Source organism: Malus domestica, chromosome 03 (assembly GCF_042453785.1).
Source record: "Malus domestica chromosome 03, GDT2T_hap1".
Taxonomy (NCBI): Eukaryota; Viridiplantae; Streptophyta; class Magnoliopsida; order Rosales; family Rosaceae; genus Malus; species Malus domestica.
In genome coordinates this window covers 21,892,894-21,918,387 of record NC_091663.1, presented here as the reverse complement: position 1 = coordinate 21,918,387, position 25,494 = coordinate 21,892,894, and the positions used below count along the sequence as shown (strand labels likewise).

At 37.5% G+C, this 25,494-nt stretch overlaps 1 protein-coding gene across 6 annotated transcripts; it reads left to right on the top strand.

Annotated features, from left to right (window-relative positions):
- The first annotated feature begins 248 nt into the window (after positions 1-248).
- Positions 249-25,408, top strand: LOC103427277 (protein CHROMATIN REMODELING 5-like). 6 transcript variants are annotated; one of them, XM_070818334.1, is made up of 31 exons: positions 249-690; positions 1,405-2,189; positions 2,344-2,408; positions 2,853-3,266; positions 5,145-5,369; positions 5,536-5,619; positions 6,234-6,293; positions 6,385-6,488; positions 6,706-6,757; positions 7,859-7,922; positions 14,206-14,299; positions 14,405-14,492; positions 14,635-14,769; positions 14,849-15,040; positions 15,126-15,193; positions 16,310-16,403; positions 16,519-16,643; positions 16,732-16,795; positions 17,777-17,989; positions 19,039-19,281; positions 19,403-19,513; positions 19,668-19,754; positions 19,971-20,150; positions 20,417-20,497; positions 20,591-20,827; positions 22,584-22,739; positions 22,870-23,047; positions 23,148-23,329; positions 23,687-24,037; positions 24,123-24,216; positions 24,452-25,408. In XM_070818334.1, exons 2-31 carry the CDS (start codon positions 1,451-1,453, stop codon positions 24,892-24,894), a joined length of 5,223 nt encoding a protein of 1,740 aa, XP_070674435.1. In that variant the 5' UTR covers positions 249-690; positions 1,405-1,450; the 3' UTR covers positions 24,895-25,408. The 6 variants fall into 6 exon arrangements, with proteins under 6 accessions (XP_070674435.1, XP_070674430.1, XP_070674431.1 ...); XM_070818329.1 differs by having other exon boundaries at positions 249-708; positions 2,341-2,408; XM_070818330.1 differs by having other exon boundaries at positions 249-756; positions 2,341-2,408.
- The last annotated feature ends 86 nt before the right edge of the window (positions 25,409-25,494 follow it).

Genomic DNA, 25,494 nt, shown 5'->3' with positions numbered 1-25,494 from the left:
AGGTACCACTCACTTTGTGTTTTTTCTTCTTTTTAAACATATTCCTTTGCGTAAAGAGAGATTTTTCACTATGTCGGGAATACAATCATCAGGTGTAATAATACAATTAGTTAAAAAAATTTTAAAAATTCCTAACTAATTATGTTTTCGGTACACTAGAAAATTTCTCTTCACTAACAAAAAAACAATAAAATCCCCCTGCAGGTGTACGCCAGGTGGATTTATACCATTGTGCTCCTTCACAAATCGGGGCAGGTTAAAAATGAAAAATCACATTCTCTCTCTCTATAAACACGTTTCATTTTTTGTCACTTTTAACCATTTATTTTGATAATATCCCTCTCTCTAAAAACTCTCAAAAACACTCACCACCTCCGCCACCACAACCCCCGTCGTCATCGTCGTCGACGATAAATCCGAAAACGACGCCGTCTCAAAAAGTCGTAACCTCATCTCCGGCGCATCTTAGCCGCCGCCTCCGCCGCCATCGCTGCTTACTTCCACCCCAATATCCGACCCATAATTGGACTCGTAGAACCAAAACGGAAAAACCAGTATCCTTTTCCCGGCGGGTCATTCTCCGGCGAGTCCACGTTGGAGAAGGTGCGCACCATCATTAACCTGCGCACACGGCACACCTCTATATTTCTCTCCCCGTATTGACCTTGTTTCCTGGGGAGCTATTACTGCGTGAGTCTGGCTCTCTCCGTAAGCTCTCAATCATCGGCTGCTTTGTTTGGATTCGCTCATTTCGATGTGAGTTGTCTTGAAATTAGGGTTTCTAGGCATGGATTTAGGTTCGCCGTTCGTATTTAGGGTTTTCTTGTGGAACTTTGAAGGGGCTTTTTGGCGGTTGATTCTGTTCCAGTCTGCGAATTCGGTCATTGATCTATTGCTTGCTTTGTTTGGCTTGATTATGTGATTGGCCTTGAGGCATTGACAAATTTTTTCGTCACCGAGTTGGATTTTGTAGAATTTTCAATCAGTTTTCGCATCGTAGGCAGGGGTTTAGGTGCTTAGTTGTGTCTACTATATGAGTATCGGTATACACTTAGTTTGTTTTTCTTCTAGTTTTCTATGTCTATGAAATGAGTCGGAAGTATTTACCGATTCCTGGTGTTTTTAAAGTCAATACTGTGTAATTCAACTGAAAAACTAAACCTGTATGCTGAGAATATGTGGGGGGGGGGAGGAATTTCGAATTGATATACCATCATTTAACTATAAATGTAATTCCGCGTGGCGTCTTCAAGATGTTATGTTCGGTCCTAGCCCATTACAGTTATCCATTTTCTCTTAATTTGATTTGGCCTACGCTTAATGAAATATGTTTGTTGTGAATTGAGTAATGACGGTAACACACTGTTTCCAGTTTGACATGAATATGTCTTTGACCTGTTGCAGGTGCAGACATTATTAATATGAATCCATAGAATTCCCATGAGAAGTGATGGCTTTTTTTAGGAACTATTCTAACGATACAGTTTCACGAAGTGTCCTGGAAGAAAAAACCCTAGGACAAAGTGTTGAAAGAATTCATAGCTCCACAGGGAATGAAGATGTGGATGTAAATTCTTATGAAAAGGAATTTGATATCAACATGGATGTTCAGTATCAAAGTGAAGGCGAACATGAAGATGCTAGTAGGTTGCACAATGAGGCAGCAGAAGATGAGGTTATTGGTACAAAATTTTCCAATTTACCCACTTCTGGGAGGAGAACAGCTGTGGCTGGAAAGTGGGGTTCAACCTTTTGGAAGGACTGTCAACCTATGCGCTCACAGGGTGGGTCTGATTCTGGTCAGGAAACTAAAAGTGGGTTGGACTACAGAAATGCTATTGGATCTGAAGATAATTCTTCGGATGTCAAGGAAGATGGAATCGATTTTGAAGATGAGGGCAAGCCGAAAGTAAGCAAGGGACAACGGGGCCATTCTGACATCCCTGCAGATGAAATGTTATCTGATGAATATTATGAGCAGGATGGGGAAGAACAGAGTGAATCAATGCGCTATAGAGGGTTTCATCACTCCATTGGGTCAAATTCTAGGCCACAATCAAAGCCTAATTCAGTCAGCGACCGTGCACACTATAGAACTTCTAGAAATGATATTGAAGATTTTGAAGATGGTGATGATGCCAACGAAGATCTTGATGCTGCTGATGCTGATTATGAAGAAGACGAAGATGGTAATTTGCTCTGCAATCTTTTTGTTGATTAGAATTTTGCTGCTGTTGGGCAGGAATTTGGATCCTTCATTTCTTATATACCTTTCATCATTTTAATATTTTGATGATGTAGTAATTTTTTACTTCTCTTCATCGTTCTGCTTGCTTGCAGAAGATGATCCTGATGATGCCGATTTTGAACCTGATTCTGGTGTTGGAAGTGGTCGCACTGCACAGAAGGTTATAAGCCTAGTTTTATTAATTTACATTAGAAGTATTAGTTTACTGGCTTGAAGTTTTCAGAAAGTTAGTATACAAAACTTGTTCTGACGGCTCTACGCTCTGGGAGATCCTCATTTCTTGTAACTGCTATTTTCACTTTATTTTCTCAATTCCAATTTTGAAGTTTTTACTTTTAAGTGCTTAACTGATAAAAGATTACATGCGCCCATATGGTTAACCTTGAAGATCTTTTTGCAAATTTTACTGCATAATTTTCAAGAGAACAATTTCAAAGAAAAACAGTTATTATTTGTTGACTTACTTTGAGTAATGTTCTATCTGTTTAATTTTTCATGTATACTTGTCACTTTCTCCATCTCTCTGTCTTTTCTGTTGGATGAATTATTTAGTGGTTTTTTCTTTCTACTGTACACTAATGAAGTTATTCTTTGATGACACCAGGATAAAGATTGGAATGGTGAAGATTCTGATGATGATAATGATAGTGATGATGAGCTTGATGTTTCAGATGAAGATGATTCTTATTATGGAAAGAAACCTAAGAGTAGGCATCGTGGTAATGCTAAATCTACAAGGGAACGCAAATCATATCATTCATCTAGTCGGCAAAGAAGAGGGAAGTCATCGTTTGATGATGATGAGTCCTCAGCAGAGGACTCCGAAAGTGACAGTGACGAGGATTTTAAAAGTATTAAAAGGAAAGGTGTACATACGCGCAAGAAGAATGGCCGAAGAAATGTTACTGGACAAAATGGTGAGGTACGAACTTCTACTAGGTCTGTTAGGAAGGTCTCATATGTTGAAAGTGATGGAAGTGATGAAGTTGAAGAAGGAAAGAAAAAGAAGTCCCAGAAGGTATCTGTTTACTTCTGTGATATTAGTATTACATCCATGTATTTTGGTATGCTCTATTTAAGATCACATTTTTCATTTGCATGTGTGATTCTCAAGTTGGAAATTATGCGACTTGTGGAAACTAAGCCTAGATTTTCTAATGAGTGGCATAAGATTTGTTTTTGTGTTAAGGATTTGTCATGTAATGATATATTTTGTTTTGCTACTCATCTCTTGTCAAAAGCTGTAGTTGGAAAAATTAATGTATCACATAAATTAGAATGCAAATGAATGTGGAATTTCTTTTGGCGATAAGGTGAACTGCTGGTTTGATTAAAGTTTTCTGAAGTGCAGTGGAGATGTAGTTTAAAACTGTTTAAACTCATAGGCTAATATGTATTGGCAGATTGTTTCTAGAACATTCGAAGGAACGTACTGGATGGATGTGTAATTGTGCGCGTTGTAAGATATGTTAGACAAAGGTTTCATTTGCAAAAGAATAAAAAAGGAAAGGAAGGGAAAGAACTGAAAGATTTCTATGAAGAATCTTCATGTTCAAGTGTCCCATTATGTTAAATGTTAGAATGGCTAGTCTTAGTGGCATTTGGTTCCTTAGCCTGTTTTGCTAAACAGAGGTCCCTTTGGAATGAGTTTGAGATTGGGTGGTGATTTGTGTATCATTGAAGTTTAAGTAATTTGTTAGGCAGATAATTATTAATGCTGCATGGATGGATATCAAATCAGCAATGTAAGGACAAGGTCATGTAATTGGTCCTCTCCATCTCATAAAAAATTGGGACGTATTAAAATTGTGAAGCTGGTGATATTCAGGTTAAATTCCACTAGAGCTTTTGTATTTAAGTCAAAATTTTTGTACAAGTTTGAAATATGGTTGCATGTTAGGGTTCCATTTAGTTTTCATCGGTGGTCCAGCAGTAGTTCTTGGACTGTTTATGCTTCCAGGAAGCTTTTGTAATATTTTATTTTCTCTAAATTAGAATGATCCTCTGCTAAACCAGTCCAGTAATCATCTCTGGAGGACTTTCAAAGTCCAAGTTTTCGCATGTGGTGGCACATAGGAAAACTAGTACTTGCAATGTGCAGCAAGAAAGAAGACCATTAGTATCTTCGTGATGTGGTGCATTTGTCCAAATATGCTGGCAAGAGTGTTGGCCTTCCTCCTCCACTTTGCAAATTTGTACTTAGTGGTGCTTGGCCATGAAAGTTTGGTCTTTTTGCTGGTCAAAGATCTATTAGGTTCTGGGGCCATGAGGAAGATTTTACCCATTGGTGATCTCCAGTTTCAGCTTTTATGTGGACCGTTTAGAATAAATACAAGTACATACAATAATGGGGTTGAATAGGATATTCCCTTGATTGTGAATTTATAATTCATATTGAGTGGATGGGAGTGCTAACTTGAAGGTAATTTAATTCTTGTCATGCTATGGTAGTCTGTTATGCTGAGACGGACCTCTGTAACTCATCTTTCTCTAATACGTTATATTTTTCAGTTCATGTCAGATGTAAAAGAAAACAGCTCTTCCTCAGTTGAAATGATTTTTTACTGGTTTTTGTTCTTTAGCTTGATCATCCCTTGTTATAATTATTCAAGATCTCCTGATTTCCATCTGATTAATGGTGCTACCTCTACTATGTATGTGTCTGAGCAGACATGCGTATGTGAGTCATTTCTATATTTACAAAATGAAATGCTCCAGACCATCAAGAACATGTAATGGGGCAGGGAACTCTTGCACTTGATGCTCCATGAGTGTATAGTTGTTAGTGTCAAACTTCTTTAGTTTGGGTATCCCTCATTGATTGTACGTTAAAAATTTTGTTCTGTCATTTCTTATGCTTAATTTACTCATTTAATTTACTAATCTCTTCTTTTAGGAGGAGATTGAAGAAGAGGATGGTGACTATATTGAAAAGGTGCTTTGGCATCAGCCTAAGGGCATGGCTGAAGATGCTCTGAGGAACAATAGATCAACGGATCCTGTGCTATTAAGTCACTTGTTTGATTCTGAGCCAGATTGGAATCATATGGAGTTCTTGATAAAATGGAAAGGGCAGTCCCATTTGCACTGTCAATGGAAATCAATTTCCGAGCTACAAAATGTACTGCTTTATATAGTTTCTTCCTGGTTATGCACAAGCACTGGATTGAGTTAATTTAGTAGAAACATTCTGTCAAATGTAATTGGTGTTCTAACATTATCTTGTGGATTTTTCCTACAATCTGTTGTTCAAGATGCTCTATGTTTTTGGTTTCTGTACTTTGCAGCTTAGCGGTTTTAAGAAGGTTTTAAATTACACTAAAAAGGTGATGGAAGATGCCAGGTACAGGAACACAATATCACGTGAGGAGGTACTTTTTTTTTTCCTTTTTCAACATGGATTTTATTTCCGAAGTGATCATATCTCAATAAAAAGATTCATCTGCATTGTATGATATGTTATTTCAATAAAATAACGTATGACTTCTATTTCTTTAAGCTATAATTCATTTTCTTATTAACAAAATGTAATCCTAGGACAGTTATGCGGACACAGGGTTTGCATAATCTGCCCACAATTAAAGCCAAACAAAATAGAGAACACGAAACTTGTCTAGTAGTGGTTGGTTTGTGTAATTCTTGTAGGGGATCCCAGTTTTAAATACAGAGCATTTTTCATGTCGAGATTTGATAGGTAGACTTTTTATGTCACTGTAGGGGAGTTATTTATTTTACCGTCAAATTTTATGTAGTTTCTAATAGAACGCAGTAGTTGACAAATGGTGATTGTTTAATGAAGGCAATGAATTATTCTCGAGAAAGAAATAGTGCAAGTAATACCAGTAGATGGAAACAAAACATGATAGTGAACATGTCACTATTTCTTCCTTTTCCCTTCTGTTTTGTATTTTTTAATTGTTTTATTTACATGTGAAGTAGCTCATTTATCTATTTTTTTTTTTGGGATGATGTATATGCTTGCTAGATTGAGGTTCATGATGTGAGCAAGGAAATGGACTTAGATCTCATCAAGCAGAATAGTCAGGTTTGCTTTCATGCATTTCACAATTTTTGGTTTACTTTCCTGAACATACATTTATCTCTTTTGCTTACAATTGTTCGTAATTGATTCTCAGGTGGAGAGAATAATTGCAGACCGCATCAGGCAAGATACCTCTGGCGATGTGGGTCCGGAATATCTAGTCAAGTGGCAAGGATTGTCTTATGCTGAAGCAACATGGTAAGAGTAATGCAGATTATTTGCTGTGTTGTTTCTCATGCCTATCTCTTTCATATATGCTTAGGATGTTATAAGTTGCACTATTCATACTAAATTAATTGTACAAGTTTCCAGTGCTTTATCTTAAATACTGTTCGACTCTTTGGTGCTTTTGGTTTTTCTTTTGTTTTAATTGCAATAATGAATGCTTATATTTGTCAATGGTATCTGATGATAGGGAGAAGGATGTAGATATTGCGTTTGCACAAGATGCTATTGATGAGTTCAAGGTAGTGTGTTATCTTAAATCTTTATGTTTTTAGTTTTTATGCATTTGAAGGTCACCTGAACATTGGTAGTTATTTCTTTTAGTACTTATCTGTTGTTAGTCCTAGTGTGATGGATAAGATGTGCAGTTACTGCTATGTGCTAGGTTGAAATATGAGAATATATGCTTAGTGGTGAATATATGGTATGATTACCCTAATGTGATCATGATGTCGGCATTAAATATCTGGTATGATTATGGATCTATGGGGAAGAGTAAGATATTGGGCAGCCCTCTGGGCTTCAGTTTCAAATGATTTTAAGAATTACTCTCTTGCAGTTACTGCAATGTGCTAGGTTGAAATATGAGAATATATGCTTAGTGGTGAATATATGGTATGATTACCCTAATGTGATCATGATGTCGGCATTAAATATCTGGTATGATTATGGATCTATGGGGAAGAGTAAGATATTGGGCAGCCCTCTGGGCTTCAGTTTCAAATGATTTTAAGAATTACTCTCTTTCTCACATACTGTGGGATATGTTAGCAGCCGTAAAGTGATTTTGGTTGAGGTTTTGCTACTTGTAATCAGATCCTCTTGAGAGATTTTCTTGTTTTGTTCTTGGTGGATTTCTTATCCACTTCTGTTTAATTCCACTTTTCTATTTTAATAAAATGTTATAGTTTATTCTCAAAAAGAAAAAAAAAAAATATCTGGTACGATTACTCAACATGATATGTTGATCATTGTGATGAATGATATAACATTATATATAATCTAATTAGGAAAGAGATTAATGGTTATTTTGGAGTTATCATATACGGACATGGTGAAATACAAAGTATTCTTTGTAAGGTACTTGGTAGTTATTTGTTTATGACTAGACATATTTTAGGAATCATGAAAATATTCTTTGAAATTATCTCTTCCTTTTTGCTGCGTCATTGGGTTTCTTTTCCTCATCAAGCTCTTTGGGGGTCTTCTTATTCTTGTTTCCTTTTAAGTATAATGATATGATAATTCTGCATGTGGTGATTTTTTTTTATGTGTACACAGTTGCTCGTGATTAGATTTTTCTTTTGCGTGTAATCTTGGTTGTGGATTGTTATTATGAGCAGGTTCGTGAAGCTGCAATGGCTGTACAAGGGAAAATGGTGGATCTCCAGCGCAAGAGGAGCAAAGGTCTGGGTTTTAGTTTTTGAACTTGCTTATATCTTCTCTTTGCATTTTCCCCCCTTTAATTCTCACTACCTGGGTCATGTCATTTTTTTCTTTTTCTTTTTTGCTAGCAAGGTAGTCATTGCATTCTCTTTTTCTGATAGGAACATCAAATTTTAAGCATACAACCAGAAAAGGCTGGAAAAACATTGCAGTTAATTCATAACTTAACTTTATTCAATATCAATTATACAAGGCAATGACCTTAAAATTCTTAAGGAAGTGTTTAGTTTTTTATGTTATGTCTTATCAGTGAATGGATCATTGACCCTAAATCTTAATTGGCTTTATTACTTATGTGCTACTGTTTCGTTTTAGATTTGGTATAAAGTTTAAGTGGTTTTTAAAAAACCAAAATCATCTTAAAATACATATTTGACACATTAGTGCTCGATTTTGATTCCCCTCACCAATATGTATGATTGTTGTGGATAATTGCTTGGCTTGGAAATTTTTGATTTCTAGGAAGGGGGAAAAAGCTAGAGCTTTGTGGGGCTGTTTGGCGTTGGCAGTTTGAAACATTTGGTTTGTGTAGTGTAAGAATTTTGAGGATTATAAGGGAGTGGGAGTAGATGAACTATAGGGTATAGTTAGATACTGGGCATCAGTTTCGAATGAGTTCAGGGATTATTTTCTTTCTTGTCTTAGAAATTTCATTTTTTTTTTTTTGAGAAGAAGGCCTTCTTATCCAGAGGAGGTAGATTAACTCTGATTCAATCTGTTTTGGGAAGCTTGCCGACCTACTACATGTCTCTGTTCAAAATGCCTTGCGTGGTGATTGGACGCCTAGAAAAACTAATGAAAGGATTTTTGTGGGAAGGTGTGGAGGAAGGAAAGAAAAACAACCTGGTAAAATGGGAGATAGTTATTAAAAGTAAAGAGGAAGGAGGTTTAGGGGTGGGGAATTTGAGGAATCGGAATGAAGCATTACTTGCTAAGTGGTTGTGGAGATTCCCAAAGGAACCTCATTCTCTCTGGCACAAAGTGATAAGAAGCAAATATGGGCTACAGGATAACGGATGGAACGCATTTCCTCCGATAAGGGGTTCAAGCCGTAGCCCATGGAAAGATATATCGATTGGTTCCCAATTGTTTCTTCACTGCTGTAAGTTCGAGGTGGGCAACGGGGAGAGGGTGAGGTTTTGGGAGGATGGGTGGTTAGATGGAGGACCATTGAAAGAGCAATTTCCTAGATTATTCTTGCTATCGAGGAAGCACAATCAGAACATTTCAAGCTTTGTAGATCTTTCTACCAATTCTTTAAGTTGGAATTTTGATTTCAGGAGAAATTTGAATGAGGCGGAGATAGAAGAGGCGGCTAGATTATTACAGAAAGTGGAAGAGGTCCGATTGTCTCAATCAAGAATGGATAACAGAAGGTGGAAAATGGAAGCATCAGGATTGTTCACATGCAAATCCTATTGTTCCTTCTTGAGTAACAATGGGATGATGCAATACTTCCAACCCCATTCACAGATTTGGAAATCCAAAGTTCCTCCGAAGGTTAAGATTCTTGTATGGCTGGCGGCCAAAGGGAAGCTCAACACTTGTGACCAAATTCAAAGGAGAAGCCCTTTTATTTGCTTATCCCCACAATGGTGCAGTTTGTGCAAAGCAAAGGAGGAGAGTGTAAACCACATTTTTCTCCATTGCTCTTACACGATTCAGCTGTGGTGGAAACTGTTTCAGGAGGTTAGAGCTAGTTGGGTCATTCCAAAGGGTTGTTTCGAGCTTCTAAGCACCAAGTTTCAGGCCCTAGGAAGTGGGAGGAAAGCTAAAGCTTTGTGGGGTTGTCTGGTCTCGGCAGTTTTTTGGAACATTTGGCTGGAGCGTAACAAAAGAATTTTTGAGGATTATACAGGTGTGGGGGTAGAAGTACTTTGGGGAAGAGTAAAATATTGGGCAGCTCTTTGGGCTTCAGTCTCAAATGTTTTTAATAACTACTCTATTTCTCAATTACTGTGGGATTTGTTAGCAGCAGTAAAGTGAGTTAGGTCTAGCTAATGTTGCTGTAGCCAAATCCTAGTGAGAGTTTTTTCTTGTTTCTTGTTAATGGTGGATTTCTTATCCACTCCAGTGTATTTCTCTTTTCTTCTATAAAATGTTTTGTTTCTTCTCAAAAAAAAAAAAAAGAAGAAACAATTTTATTAAAGAATAGAGAAATACACAGAAGTGGATAAGAAGTCCACCAACAAATTAGAAAGGAAAATCCCAATAGGATTTGGCTACAGCAGCCAATTCTAGACCTAGCTCACTTAACTGCTGCTAACAAATCCCACAGTATTTGAGATAGAGAGCAATTATTAAACTCTTTAGTAACCGAAGCCCAAAAAGATGCCCAATATTTTACTCTCCCCCAAAGTACTTCTGCCCCCACTCCAGTATAGTCTTCAAAAATCCTTTTGTTGCGTTCCAGCCATATATTCCAAAAAATTGCCGATACCAGGCAACCCCACAAAGCTTTGGATTTTTTCCCTTTTCCAAGTGCCTTAAAATTGGTGCTTAGTAGCTCAAAACACCCTTTAGGAATGACCCAACTTACTTTAACCTCCTGAAACAGTTTCCACCACAGTTGGATCGAGTAGGAACAATGAAGAAAGATGTGATTTACACTCCTCCTTAGCTTTGCATAAACTACACCAATGTGGGGATAAACACATCAGAGGGTTTCTCCTTTGAATTTTGTCGCAAGTGTTGAGACTCCCAGTGGCCACAAGCCATACAAGTATTTTAACCTTCGGAGGAGCTTTTGATTTCCAAATCTGAGAGTAGGGTGGATAATAGTGCCCAATCCCATTGTTGCTCAGTAATGAACGATAGGATTTGCATGTGAACAAACCTGAATGTTCTAGGTTCCACCTTCTGTTATCCATTTTTGATGGAGACAAGCGAACCACTTCCACTTTCTGTAATAAGCTGGCCGCCTCTTCTATCTCCATCTCATTCAGATTTCTCCTAAAATCAAAGTTCCAACTCAAGGAACTTGACGAAACTTCCACAAAGCTGGAGATGTTATGATTATGCTTCCTCAATAATAGGAATAATCTGGGGAATTGCTCCTTCAGCGGTCCCCCTGCTAACCACCCATCCTCCCAAAACCTCACCCTCTCTCCATTGCCCACCTCAAACTTGCAACATCTAAGAAACTGATGAGCACCACTCGAAATGTCTTTCCATGGGCTACGACTTGAAACCCTCCTTGGAGGAAGTGCATTCCAACCATTAACTTGTAACCCATACTTGCTTCTTATCACCTTGTGCCATAGGGAATGAGACTCCCTTGGGAATCTCCACAACCACTTAGCCAATAATGCTTCGTTCTGATTCCTCAAATTCCCCACCCCTAGACCTCCTTCCTCCTTGTTTTTAGTAACTAACTCCCATTTGACCAAATGGGTTTTCTTACCTTCCTCCACGCCTTCCCAGAGAAACCCTTTCATTAATTTTTCTAGACGTCTTCTCACCCCGCAAGGAATTTTGAACAATGACATATAGTAAGTCGGCAAGCTTCCCAAGACTGATTGAATTAGAGTTAATCTACCTCCCTTGGATAGGAAAGCCTTCTTCCAACTTTGAAGTCTTCTTTCCATTGTTTCTACCACTGGATCCCAAAACCTTATAGCTCTTGGCCTGCCCCCAAGGTGAAGTCCCAGATACTTTATAGGCCAACATCCTACCTCGCAACCCCAAGAAACTGCCATCCTGATTAATTTCTCACTTTCTGAATTTATTCCTGCCAAAAAGCACTTAGCTTTGTTGATTTTCAATCCTGAGACCGAACAGAATAAGTTGAGCACTTGTAATAGGTTGTTCCAAACTTCCTCGTCTTCCGTCAAGAAGAATATGGTGTCATCGGCAAATTGAAGATGAGAGATCTCCACCTTTTCTTGCCCGATACACAAACCTTTGATGAGATCATTTTCTTGAGCCTTCTCCATTAACCTGCTCAAAACATCGACTACTAAGGTGAAGAGAAAGGGTGACAGTGGGTCGCCTTGTCTCAGTCCTCTTGAAGCTTGAAATTTTCCCCTAGGCCTCCCATTGATCAAAACAGAGAAATTTGCAGAGCATAAACATCCCTGCATCCATTTCCTCCATCTGTTGCCAAAACCTTTTCTTTGTAGTACTTCTTCCAGAAATCTCCATTCAACATGATCATATGCTTTTTCAAAGTCGATCTTGAGCACCAATCCCTTCTCTTTTTTCTGCCTTATCTCTTCTACCACTTCATTTGCAATGAGGACAGCATCCAAAATTTGTCGATCCTTAACAAACGCCCCCTGATGTGGAGAGACAGTGGTAACCAAAACCTCCTTCAATCTTGAAGCCAGTGTTTTCGGTATAATTTTATACAATCCAGTTACTAAACTTATGGGCCTATAGTCCGTCACTTCAAAGAATCTGACTTCTTTGGGATTAAGCAAATGAAAGTTTCGTTCGTCACTGCATTTATTATCCCTTTCTCAAAGAACTCCTCCATGATCTTCATTATATCTTCCTTCAAAATATCCCAGCAATGTTGGAACATTTGCATAGAGAAGCCATCTGGTCCTGGTGACTTATCCTTTCCACAATCGAAAACTGCTCTTTGAACTTCTGCTTCCTCAAAAGGCCTCTCAAGCCAAATTGTCCAAGGGCGCTTATTGGGGCCCAATTTATACCTTCTAAACCCCAACATGCCTCGTCGTTACTGCTAAATAAGGATTTGAAAAAATTTACAATATGCTCTTCAATCTCTTTTGCATCCTCTATTATTCACCCTCCAACCGGCTCCAACCTTTCAATATAGTTTCTCTTCCTTCTTCCATTTGCAACTCGATGAAAGAATCTTGTATTACCATCTTAGAAATTTCATAGTTACACATTTGTTATCTTGGTCAATGTTTTTTGTATTTCAACTCTGACTCTCTGGGTTTGACATTTGTTTTTCTTCTGCCTCTTATTCATTTTGGCTAAATACCCTTTGATATAGTATCATCTTAAATGTCTTCATTGTCTTCTGATTCTACACAGCATTTAGGATATATGGTATGCTGACTATAATACACGGATTTCCCGGGAAGGAAATGCCCCTCCCTCACTCTATTTCATATCAGCGTCTCAAATACTTGATATTTTGATCCATAGTTTGGAGCCTTGTTCTTGACCCTTAAAGAAACCATTCAACAAAGAGTAACTGTTTCTCAGAGCTACCCAGTTCATACCAAAATTCTTAAGAAATAGACACCAGATGAAGGGTGTGAATAAGCAACAAAGAAATTGACTGAAACATCACTTGCAGCTATTCTCAGTACAACTATGAAGTGATAGTGAAGTGTAAGGCAATATGTTTAAGGTGTTCTCAAGTATTAGTGTTCCCATTAATCCCATACCAAGCAAGAAACTGAATTTTGGTTAGCACCCTAGCATTCCAAAGGCAAACTATCTAAAGGGACCTAAGATAGGAAGAATAGGGTTCTCAAGCAACAAAAGCAGTGAGTTGCAAGAAAAGTACCATCACCCGGAGACACACCGAACTCTAGTCAGCATCATCAAAAGGCAAGAGAGAATCACTAAGGAGGGACAGTATAACAGAAAATCTTTCCGATTCTTTATTGCTAAATTCCTCTTAAAAGTCAAATAGAGTCCACGTGAGTGGATGAAAAGGAAACTGAGGAAGTTATGACTGCACTGTGGTTCAAGGAATACCTGTATAGATGAGGATTCAATATTTGACAAGCCAAAGGGGTAGAAATCGAAGATTTTATTTGGAGTACTGCAACCTATCCACTAGGCACTAACCCATTTCCTCTTGTTTTGTTATTCTTCTGAGTAATAATGAAATGGATATGCTATTGAAGTATTTTTTTTTTTTTTTTCCTTATATTTGAATATATAACGGTATATAATATTTTTATAGTATTATAAAGGTATATAACAGAGGTCGCACTTGGTGCGATGGCAAGTGCCTTCGCCCATGAGCGGTAGGTCTCGGGTTCGAGACTTGGGAGCAGCCTCTCCATAAATGGGGGTAAGGCTAGCCGACATTCACCTCTCCCAGACCCTGCGTAAAGCGGGAGCCTTGTGCACTGGGTACGACCTAATTATAAAGGTATATAACATCAGCTGTGAATTTTTTGCTCTTTCCCCTTTCGTCCCTTTCATTTTCTTGCTTTGTTTTGTTTTGTTTTGGTTAGTTTTTGCTGCTCTTCTTGACATATTGTGATCATTTTTCTTTTATTTTAAAACTGTTGTTAATGTTGTTTAGGAAGTCTAAGGAAGCTCGAGGAACAACCCGAATGGTTAAAGGGAGGAAAGCTTCGTGATTATCAGCTTGAGGGTTTGAATTTTCTTGTTAATAGGCATGGCTTGTTTATTACTTCTAACTCACATTTATCATTGGAAAACGGATACCTTAATATGCCATCCTTGGAAAGTTTCTAATCAGCAGCTCTTGCGTGTGGCAGTTGGAGGAATGATACCAATGTCATTTTAGCTGATGAAATGGGTCTTGGTAAAACAGTTCAATCAGTTTCAATGCTTGGTTTTTTACAGGTGAAGATGAAATCCAAACTCTTTGCCGACTAGCTTGTAAAGTGTTATATTATTTAATGTAATTTCAAACGAATGTGAGATTGTAATGTACATGAAATATTAACCTTTTTATTTATTGTTTTTTATTTTTGTATTTTTGCAGAACGCTCAACAGATCCACGGGCCATTTCTTGTTGTTGTACCATTATCCACGTTGTCTAACTGGGCCAAAGAATTTAGGAAGTGGCTCCCTGATATGAATATTATTGTGTATGTTGGTACTCGTGCAAGCCGAGAGGTAAGACATGCTTTCTTGTACATGTGTATGAGGTTCATATATCAATTATTGATCTGTTTGTTATTTTCTTTGATTGTAGGTTTGTCAGCAGTATGAATTTAATAATGATAAAATAGTTGGCCGGCCTGTTAAATTCAATGCACTATTGACTACGTATGAGGTGGTTTTAAAGGATAAGGCTGTTCTTTCCAAGATCAAGTGGAATTATCTAATGGTTGATGAAGCTCATAGATTAAAGAACAGTGAGGCACAGTTGTACACAACCCTCTTGGTATGCAGTCAGCCAATCAATTCTTTCACACCTTTATCGAGTTTAATCTCGTCTTACTATAAATGCTGCCATCCCGGTTTGACAGGAATTTAGCACAAAGAACAAGTTGCTTATAACTGGTACTCCCTTGCAGAACAGCGTAGAGGAGTTATGGTAATTGATTTGTTTTCTTATCCTCATATTTCTGCTTGTGCATGCATTAGTTCTGTTTTCGTTAAAGTGCCTGTGTTCGTGTGTGTGCTTGCTCAAGCATTTGGGTCCAAAGGTGACTCTATACCCCTATATATGTGTTATGACTCTATACCTCTATGTATGTGTTAAGAGGCGTGGGGGTTTGGGCATTGCATTAATGTGTGCACATGTTCATATCATATGGGATTTTCCTGAACATGTTTGCGAGCGGTTTTCTCTCGGCTTGCATCACTTACCCTAACCATTACATATTTTCTCCCAAAAGTTACTCTTGTTCTCCTTTCTTTCTTCTCTCTTCCCTTCTTTCTTCTCTTCCTCTCTTTCTTCTCTTCCTCTCTTTCTTCTCTTACTCTTGATCATATATAATTGGTGCCTTGAGTGGCCATGATCCGAGGTGTTCGGCCACCCCTTGGATTCAGTGCTGGAGAAAGAGAATAGTAAATGAGTAGAGGGGAGATGCTGGTTTCTGATTGTTTGGAGGTAGAGAATACGGATACCAAGAAGCTGGAGGGGTTGGGTGATGACGAAATGGAGGGGATGAGAGAAAATAGAGGGATAGAGATAAGTTTCTTCCTATATGAATAAATATTGAATATGTTTTATTCTGGGAAGGGTCTTTAAGGATTTTGAGGGAGCTGGTTTCGCGGAGCTTTCGGGTTGAGTTTTATCTGTGTGTGTGTGTGTAGGCAAGAGTCGAAAGCATTTGTTCTCGAATGGCTTCTAGTGTCTCTGCTCTGTGTTCTCTTGTTTTAGTTTTCTAAGTCGTGTTTGTTTTCTGTTTTCTGGTTTGGTCTTCTTGACCAATCTCTTTGTTGTTTCCTTTGACCTTAGTATAATCGTTTCTTGAAAGGGTAAAGTTTTTTTGAATTATCTTACAACAAAATAAATGATATACTGATTAATTCTTTGGCATCAAATAGACCCTCCCATTGTTTTCATTGAGTTGTTTTTTTCTTTTTCCTATCTTCTTCTGAAAGAGTTGAATGATTAGCACTGATGCCATGGGTGATGCATGAGCTTTCCAATGCCTTACATATATTTTCTTTCTTCTTTTCTGTAAATTTTAAAATTGTTCAGGGCTCTGCTTCACTTCCTCGACCCTGATAAATTCAAGAATAAAGATGATTTTGTTCAGAATTACAAAAATCTCAGTTCATTCAATGAGATTGAGGTATTGTCCAGCGAACTTCTTTTTTACATTCTCTCTGCACCTTGGATTTTTCATGTTCACCTTTGTTTTGATAACTATTATTATGTCTATATGTTTGCTTTGGGTTTATGTTTAGCTTGCTAATCTGCATATGGAATTGAGGCCTCACATTCTTCGAAGAGTTATCAAGGATGTGGAAAAGTCTTTACCTCCTAAAATTGAGCGGATTCTTAGGGTTGAAATGTCTCCTCTTCAGAAACAGTACGTGATTGAACTTGTAATGAAGTGGCCTTGTTTTAACTATTTTCAGTGATTTGACGTTCTGCTCTTTTGGTTTGGGATTATTTAGGTATTATAAGTGGATTTTGGAACGCAACTTTCATAACTTGAACAAAGGAGTTCGTGGGAATCAGGTTTTTTCCCCTTTCCTCTGCCATGTGTGGAATTAATTGTAACTGTACGGTTTGCAATCAAGCATACCAGTCAATATTTTTTTTGGTATTCTAACTAAAAATTTGACTCTCTCTGTGTTTGTGTCTACCTTGTGTAGAACAGTAGAATTTATTGTAACTGTATGGTTGCAATTAGCAAATGTCAAAAAAAGAAAATGGCATTGAAACTGAAAATTGGACTCGATCTGGGTTTGTATTTTATCTTTCAACCTTAAAATAACTCAATCATTTGCATGAAACGAACTGTTGTGGTGAAAATTGAAGATAGTTTGTCTCATTAAGTAGGGATGATTATTTTCCAAACATCGTCGGAGTTAGAGAGAAATTTGGAAAAGCCTGACATTCTAATAAGTAGTTTGTTTGAAGAAATTATCTTCTCTCTGTCAAGTATTATTTACTTTGATACAGCCTTTTTATGTTCACTCAGTAATATTTCTTCCACTTCTCTGAAAAGAGTCAAAAGACTGAAATGTCACATATTACATTTTCACTTGTCTCTTGACTCACAACATTTGAAGGCCGGCCTTCAGTTTCTTCTGAGGTCCGCTAATTACTGAAACCTCTTCAATTTAGTTAAATACAGCATGAAATTCCGCACCAAACTTGGGGCTGAAACTTTCACAACACCCTCTTCCTTTAAAACTTGATACTACAGGAAACTTAGGACCGAAATTCCGTCTTTGAAAATTGGCAGTAAACATATAAAAATTATGATAAATATGAGTTAAGTTGATATTGCCTTATAAAAGAACATGAAATTATAGGCGACTTTTGGACAATGATTAATATAATTTGGACTATGCTTACAGCTGATAGAAAATGTAATCAGTTGAAGAATACCAGCTTTACCTTTACCATCCCTTTCTTCTTTGTGTGACAATTGTTTAAAAATAATAGCAGTTTCATTCTTTTACTTTTATTCTCTGTTTTTTTTCTTTGCAGGTTTCCTTGTTGAATATTGTGGTAGAATTGAAGAAATGTTGTAATCATCCCTTTCTGTTTGAAAGTGCTGACCATGGTTATGGTGGGGACTCAAGTGGTAAAGATGGCAGTAAATTGGAGAGGACTATTTTAAGCAGCGGAAAGTTGGTTATACTCGATAAGCTTCTTATGAAATTGCATGAAACAAAGCACCGTGTTCTCATATTTTCCCAGGTTTATTTACTATTTAGTTGGATTTAATGTTTGCAGATACTTTCATCTTGTTGAGTTGTTTTCGATGCACTTTCTAACTTCACAGTTTTCTTTACTCCATTTCTTTTCAGTATTGGAATCCATATCTGTTGCTATGTGTAGGGCAATATCATCCGTTGGTTGTTTGAGGATATAACACTTCTGGCCCTCTTTCTTGCCATGCTTTTACAATTTATAGAATTACCACTTTCTTAATCTCTGTTGAGTAGGACAATGGTCTATCTGTTTATAGTTACACTAGTGTCTTGATCTTTGATTTGGTGAGTGTTGCTGTTCATGTGGTAACATGACTTGTGTCTGTGTCAGCATTTTATGTCTATTTGTTTCTGTAGCAGTTGGCTGCACGCTGGAATATGGGTTAAATAGTTAGCGACTACAAAGTTACTCAGGCAGCTTAGATACTGGGGTTATTGGTTGATACAGAGATAGAATTGTTGAGAATTTCGCGTTTAAGAATGGGAAAAATAGAACAAACTCCGGAAATTGAAAAACAAATAACCAAGATAAATAACACCTAGAATTTACGTGGTTCGACAATATGTGCCTACGTCCATGGGACAGCAACAAGAATCTTTCACTATATCAATAATGAGTACAACCAATAATCTTGCCAAATCTCTAGAACTAGGACTTGACGAAAAACCTGAAAGAACAAGAACAAGAAATACACACTCTCTTTTCTTTTCTCTCGCACACAGTTTACAATATTCTCTCACTCTAATCCCTTGAGTGGTATACAATTTATTGTTTTGCTCCCTCAAATTCAAACCTAGTACAATAGCCCCTTTATATAGACGTAATAAAGGTCTTCTTCAATAAGGATTATTAATCCAAATTGGAATCTAGTTATGAATCCTACTCCAATTGGGTAAACAACTCCAATTGGGAAAACAACTCCAATTGGGAAAACAATTTAATCCTCTAAGACTATAATTCCTTAGGACAACTTATCATGGGCTGGAAAAACCTAACAAGTATGCCTACTAAGTTATTGAAATAATTTATTGCAGATGGTAAGAATGTTGGACATACTGGCGGAGTACATGTCAATTAGAGGTTTTCAATTTCAGCGGCTTGATGGAAGTACAAAGGCTGATTTACGCCACCAAGCAATGGAACATTTTAATGCGCCTGGTAGTGAAGACTTTTGCTTCCTCCTTTCAACTCGAGCAGGTGGCCTTGGTATCAACCTTGCCACAGCGGATACGGTTATAATATTCGACTCAGATTGGAATCCCCAAAACGACCTGCAGGTCTACTTAAAAGACTTTTTTCTTAACCTTACCAGTGGGCATAGTTTTCCATGTTAGTGTAACTAGCGTTCACACTGAAGACCTGACTTTGAACCTCCGCTTCTCTATGATTATGAATCAGGCAATGAGCAGAGCTCACAGAATAGGGCAACAAGAAGTTGTTAACATCTATAGATTTGTCACAAGCAAAAGTGTCGAGGAAGATATCCTGGAGAGAGCTAAGAAAAAGATGGTATGTTACATAACATTATCTTGAGATATGATTTATAAATTTGAACTCTGCAGTTTGTACATATAGTATCTGCATATGCATTATGCATATAATTTTTCGCTTGAGTTCTATTATTCAATCTAATATGTTTTGTTTTTTCCATTGTGTTCCATAGGTGCTTGACCATTTGGTGATTCAAAAATTAAATGCAGAGGGTAGGTTGGAAAAGAAAGAATCTAAGAAAGGGACTTTATTTGACAAAGTAAGGACTTTAGTTAATTGTTTATCATGCTGAATTCAGTTGGGTTACATGAGGACTTATAAATGTGGGGGAAAATGGAAGCAGAAAGATTCGGAGATTATCTGTGGTTTTCCACTTATAGATGGATCTCTTTCTACGTACGTACGTACGTACACCAATTGTCCACTTTCTCTGAGCATAACTAATATATCTGATTTTTTGATTTCGTAATTGCAGAATGAGCTGTCTTCTATTCTACGATTCGGGGCTGAGGAACTTTTCAAGGAAGAAAAAAATGATGAAGAAAGCAAGAAAAGACTCTTAAGTATGGATATTGATGAGATTCTTGAAAGAGCAGAAAAGGTTGAAGAGAAGGAAACTGCAGAGGAAGGGAATGAATTGTTGAGTGCTTTTAAGGCATGTTTTTTCCATTGTTCTTTGTTCCTTTACTTTGATTGAGCCCCTCCTACAGAAGAGTTTTCCCTTTTTGTTGGTTGTTTTTTTCTTTAACACAATGTCACTGTGGCCTAAAATCAAAGGCACTGGACTTCTCGGGTTTGGGGTAATTTTGGGTAAAGATGGTGGTGGAGGGATGCTGTATAGTTGCTACTGCTTTCACTTTAAAGCGTATTCATCTTTGTTTTGTTAATAAACCTTCTACTCCTTGGTACGTATATTTCCAGGTTGCAAATTTTGGTACTGCTGAAGATGATGGTAGTTTTTGGAGTCGTTGGATAAAGCCTGAAGCAGTATCCCAAGCCGAAGTACGAATCTCTTCTGTTATATACTGTCGTACCTAATAGTATTGGACTGGTCTTTCAGTAGGATAAAATGATCAATTTGTTATTTCCTTATAGGAAGCTCTTGCTCCTCGTGCCACTAGGAATACTAAGAGCTATGCAGAAGCTGATCAGCCTGATAGAAGTAATAAAAGAAAAAAGAAAGAATCTGAGCCTCAGGAAAGAGTCCAGAAAAGACGGAAAGCAGATTATACAGTCACCTCAGTGCCCATGATTGACGGAGCATCTGCTCAAGTTAGGGGATGGTCTTCTGGGAACTTATCCAAGAGAGACGCATTGCGATTTTCTCGTGCTGTAAGCTCCTACTTATATGTTTCAGCTATGTTGTGCATAGTTGTATTAGGGCTCATTTAGGAAGTGCTTTTAAATGACTAAAAGCTCTTTTAAGAGAAAATGTTGTTAAAACCAATCCTTAGTAAAAATGCAAGTTATGGTGCTTCTAGCAGGAAGCACTTCAAGTACTTTTGGAACCCAAAAACATTCTCTAAAAGCGGTTTCAGTCATTTAAAAGCACTTCCAAATGAGCCCTTAGTCATAACCTAGCAGTAACTGTGGAAAATCCTTCTTTCTTCTCTCCATCCAAACCACCCATAACCACATATTTGCTTGGGTTGAGAAAGCTCATAATATTTCTACATGTGTAGCACCCAAATATATATTACAGAAAAGGAACTCACCTACTCTTACCTGGTTTAAAAAAGGAAAAGAAAATACACTGGGGTAGTGGGGAGCATATCACTTTTGGATTGATATGGCTAGGTACTTTTTACAACACTAATCCGTGCCTCCTGGATATTTGATTTTTGTATTTTTTTTATTTCTTTTTTTACTTTATGTTATGATTGATCAAATGACAGAAATTTTTTAGACTTGATCTGAGTGGACACCTTCTCGCAAATGGTTTTATTGTTCTCAGTTGTTTCTTTAAGGTGCATCTCATTGTTATAATATATTTCCTTTACGTAATTATAGATATCTATACACTGTTTCCGATACACTTGTATTTCAGAATTGAAGTGGCAAGACAACGTACCCTGGTTTTATGTCGATGTATTCTTGCTGATTCTATGATCAAAGTCCACTTTCTTTGAGAACTATTGTTTGGCATTTTATATGGTTTTAACCTGTCCTTTTCGATAGCAAATAAATAGTTTGCTATTTCATTGCTAAATTTTCAGGCTGGAGTAATATATGATGAACCTTTTTTTGTTCTTGCCTTCTAATTTTGAGTTGTTTTGGAACATTTTTAGACTTAATAATAGTTGGGTTGGGCTTGTCTTTCTCTTTAGAGTAAAATAAGGGGGAAGGAGTGTTGTGTTCATCAATCAGGTTTTGTGAAAAGAAGTATGACCTGAAATATTAAGGGTCTGGAAACTCAGAAATATCAACTGAAGTATCAAATGTAAGAGGCAAACATTGGAAATTTTGGAAGAAAAATGGAACTTGTGAATAATATATTTTTTGACAAGGAAATAAGTGCATTTGCTTCTACTTTTTCTTTGTGGTTTGTTGTGGATAGTGTGTCACAAGTCTCCTAACGGAGGAAAGCACATGGCATTGAACCACTCCAAGCCAGAAGGAAACTACTACGATAGGAGTGGTTCTAAGGATATATTTAATCAAAAACTGTTTACTACAGAGAATAAATTATCAAACATTTCTCAAATATTGTTTATAATGGTCTAATAACTTATTTGTAAGTAATTCATATACAAAGCCAGAAGGCCAGAGTACAGCCATCTCACAAGGAAGGAAGGCATAGGTATCAAAGATACAAGCAGCATGAAGTTACCAACTAAAAAGTAGGAAAAACATTTGCAAACCATTTACAACACAAAGCCAGAAAAAAAAATCAAATAGTTAGACAAGAACAGCAGTCTCACCATGCGATGATAATCCATTAAAAAAAGGAGGGCAAAGCAGCCCATCTGCTAAAAAATGGTTACTTGTGCAACTTTATATATAGATTTGGTCAACTGCTACTTTATAAATTTATGCTTTATGTTTTTATGCTTCATTATCTTAACACTGCCTCTTCTTATTAAATTAGGTTATGAAATTTGGGAATGAGAGCCAAATTGCCTTGATAGTTGAGGAGGTCGGTGGTGCAGTTGCAGCAGCTTCAACTGATGCACAGGTTGAGCTTTTCAATGCATTGATTGATGGCTGCACAGAAGCAGTGGAAGTGGGGAGTCTGGACCCGAAGGTTGTTTTGGATGATGTATATTCATATTTGTTTTGAACTTTTTGAATGCCTATGTTTAATAATTTTTCTTTTTGTTGCTGGGGGAGTACTTGCTGGCTGATGAATTTTACAAATTTGTGGTACTTATTAGGGGCCATTGCTGGATTTTTATGGTGTCCCTGTCAAAGCTGGTGATCTGCTCAACCGTGTTCGTGAACTTCAACACCTGGCAAAACGCATTAGTCGATATGATGATCCCGTTGCTCAGTTTCGTGTCTTGAAGTACCTCAAACCTTCAAATTGGTCGAAAGGTTGTGGCTGGAATCAAAGTATGTATTACATATTTTCTTATAATTTATTTTTTCCTTTTTCATCTAGAAGGGCGGTTACCGTTTGGTTACCTTTTGCTGATATTTGTCTTGTTGATAGTTGATGATGCAAGATTGCTTATTGGAATATACTACCATGGCTTTGGAAATTGGGAAAAGATACGTTTAGATGCAAGGCTTGGCCTTACAAAGAAAATTGCTCCAGTGGAACTTCAACACCATGAAACATTTTTACCCCGTGCTCCAAATTTGAGAGATCGGGCTAACGCTCTTTTGGAAATGGTATGCAATAAACTTATGATCGTGCTTATAATTTCTGAAGTAGGATTGGAAAAGAAAATGGTTCTTTCTTGACCGGTTTGTGTGTAATTTAGCAGATACCTTATGAGTGTGCCGAGATGATTGTTGTTTTAAGAACATGTGAATTTGTCAAACTTAATGCTAGGTCTAAGATTAACCCTTCCATGGTCAAAGCTGATCCTTCCTGATACTTATAATTCTTGTTAACTGTTTGGTTTCCTGTGTTTTAGTTTGTGTGTTTTGGCTCCATTCTGAATGTGATTGATATTCTTGAATAATGTGAGTAAATGATTTGGCTCCTATATGGCATGAGTTGATGAATAAAACATCGGTAACCAGGAAATTGCAGCTCTTAGTGGAAAGAATGCAAATGTTAAAGTGGGTCGTAAGGCTTCAAAGGAGAGGGAAGCTACTCGCAATGTTTCTTTAGCTCGCAGTGGGCCAAAGAAAGGAAAAACCAGTTCTTCTAGAGCTAATTTTCCAACAAACAAGGACAGACCACTGAAACCCCAGAAAGTTGAACCTTTAGTGAAAGAGGAGGGTGAAATGTCAGACGATGATGAAGTGTATGAGAAGTTTAAGGAGGAGAAATGGATGGAATGGTGTGAAGAGATGATGAAGGATGAAACTAAAACCTTAAATCGTCTTGAACGGTTGCAGATGATTAGTGCCAATCTCCCAAAGGAAAAGGTGCGGCTTAGATCATAAATTTGTATTTCTGCCATTGTTTAGATCATAAATCTCATGCTGGTATAGTTTTTCATGTTTTTTTCAGGTGCTTTCCCAGATTCGAAGTTATTTACAGCTTCTTGGACGAACGATAGATCAAATTGTTTTAGAAAATGAGAAGGAACCTTATGGACAAGATAGTATGTGCTTCATCCTTGTATGCTTTATTTTTGTCATTCCTGATCGCTTCTGTATCTACGATTGTTGGATGTTTCAAGTTTAATTGATTAGATTATTTTCTTTAAGTGAATACTTGATCCTACATTAGACAAGGTCTAGGACTGCTTAGGTGACAAATTCGTTTTTCCTGTTCACGGGGCATGTTTTAAATTGGAGTCAATATAGTTCATAGATTAACAAAGTGTGCCTCTACAGGGATGAGCATGCGCTTGTGGAACTATGTTTCTACCTTTTCAAATCTGTCCGGGGAGAGACTTCATCAAATCTATTCAAAACTTAAACAGCACCAGGATGTGGAGGCTGGCCCTTCCCACATGAATGGCTCTGCTTCTGGGCCCTTTGGCAGAGACAATGACTCTTCTCCCTTCTCCTTCCATTCGGACAGGCAAAGAGGTCCTGATACAGCGAAGTTTGAAGCATGGAAACGAAGGAGGAGAGGGGAAGCTGATAGCAATATCCAAGTTCAGGCCCAATCTCAAAGAAATATGAATAATGGTACCCGATTAACTGATCCAAGCTCATTAGGGATTCTTGGTGCAGGACCGTCAGAAAATAAACGCGCTGTGAATGAAAGGCCTTATAGGACACGGCAGACAGGTTTACCAACAAAACAAGGTTTCACATCAGGTATTAAGTAGTTCTACATACAAATTGGTAGGAAAGTGGCTGGTTCTCGTTTACTTGGGGGCATTTATGACTTCAGCCCATACATATATATTCTCTGGATTTTTTTTTTCAACCATGGGAATAAATTTTTGGAGACCCGAGTTGGGTTTCTGAGATGATGGGAGGGAACAGGTTATCGGCCAAGTGGGATTGGCACCATTGAACAAGACGTGGCTGAGCCGCTGAGCTGACGACCCAAGGCCGGTGGAATTCTGCAGCATTTTATTTTTCTTCCCAAGATGAGTTCGGTTGGTACTGTGTTGACGTAAATAGGGCCAGTTAGTGAAACGATTTTCTTACTCATCGAACGTATACATACAGAAGGAGAATGTAGCAAGTGTACATTATCAATTTTGAAGTAGTTTTTGGTGTTCTCCTCTTCCCCAGTAGTTCTGGAGACTTATTTATGTCATTATTTCATGTATTGAATTGTTGATAGTTAACTTTCCAAAATCTATATAATGGTTGGTTCTATAGCAAGAATAAGATTGCAAAATCTTCCGAAAAAGGATCATTTGGCAATTTCTGCTTCCGTTTCTTATGAAGTGATGCAGACAACCTCATTGAACCAA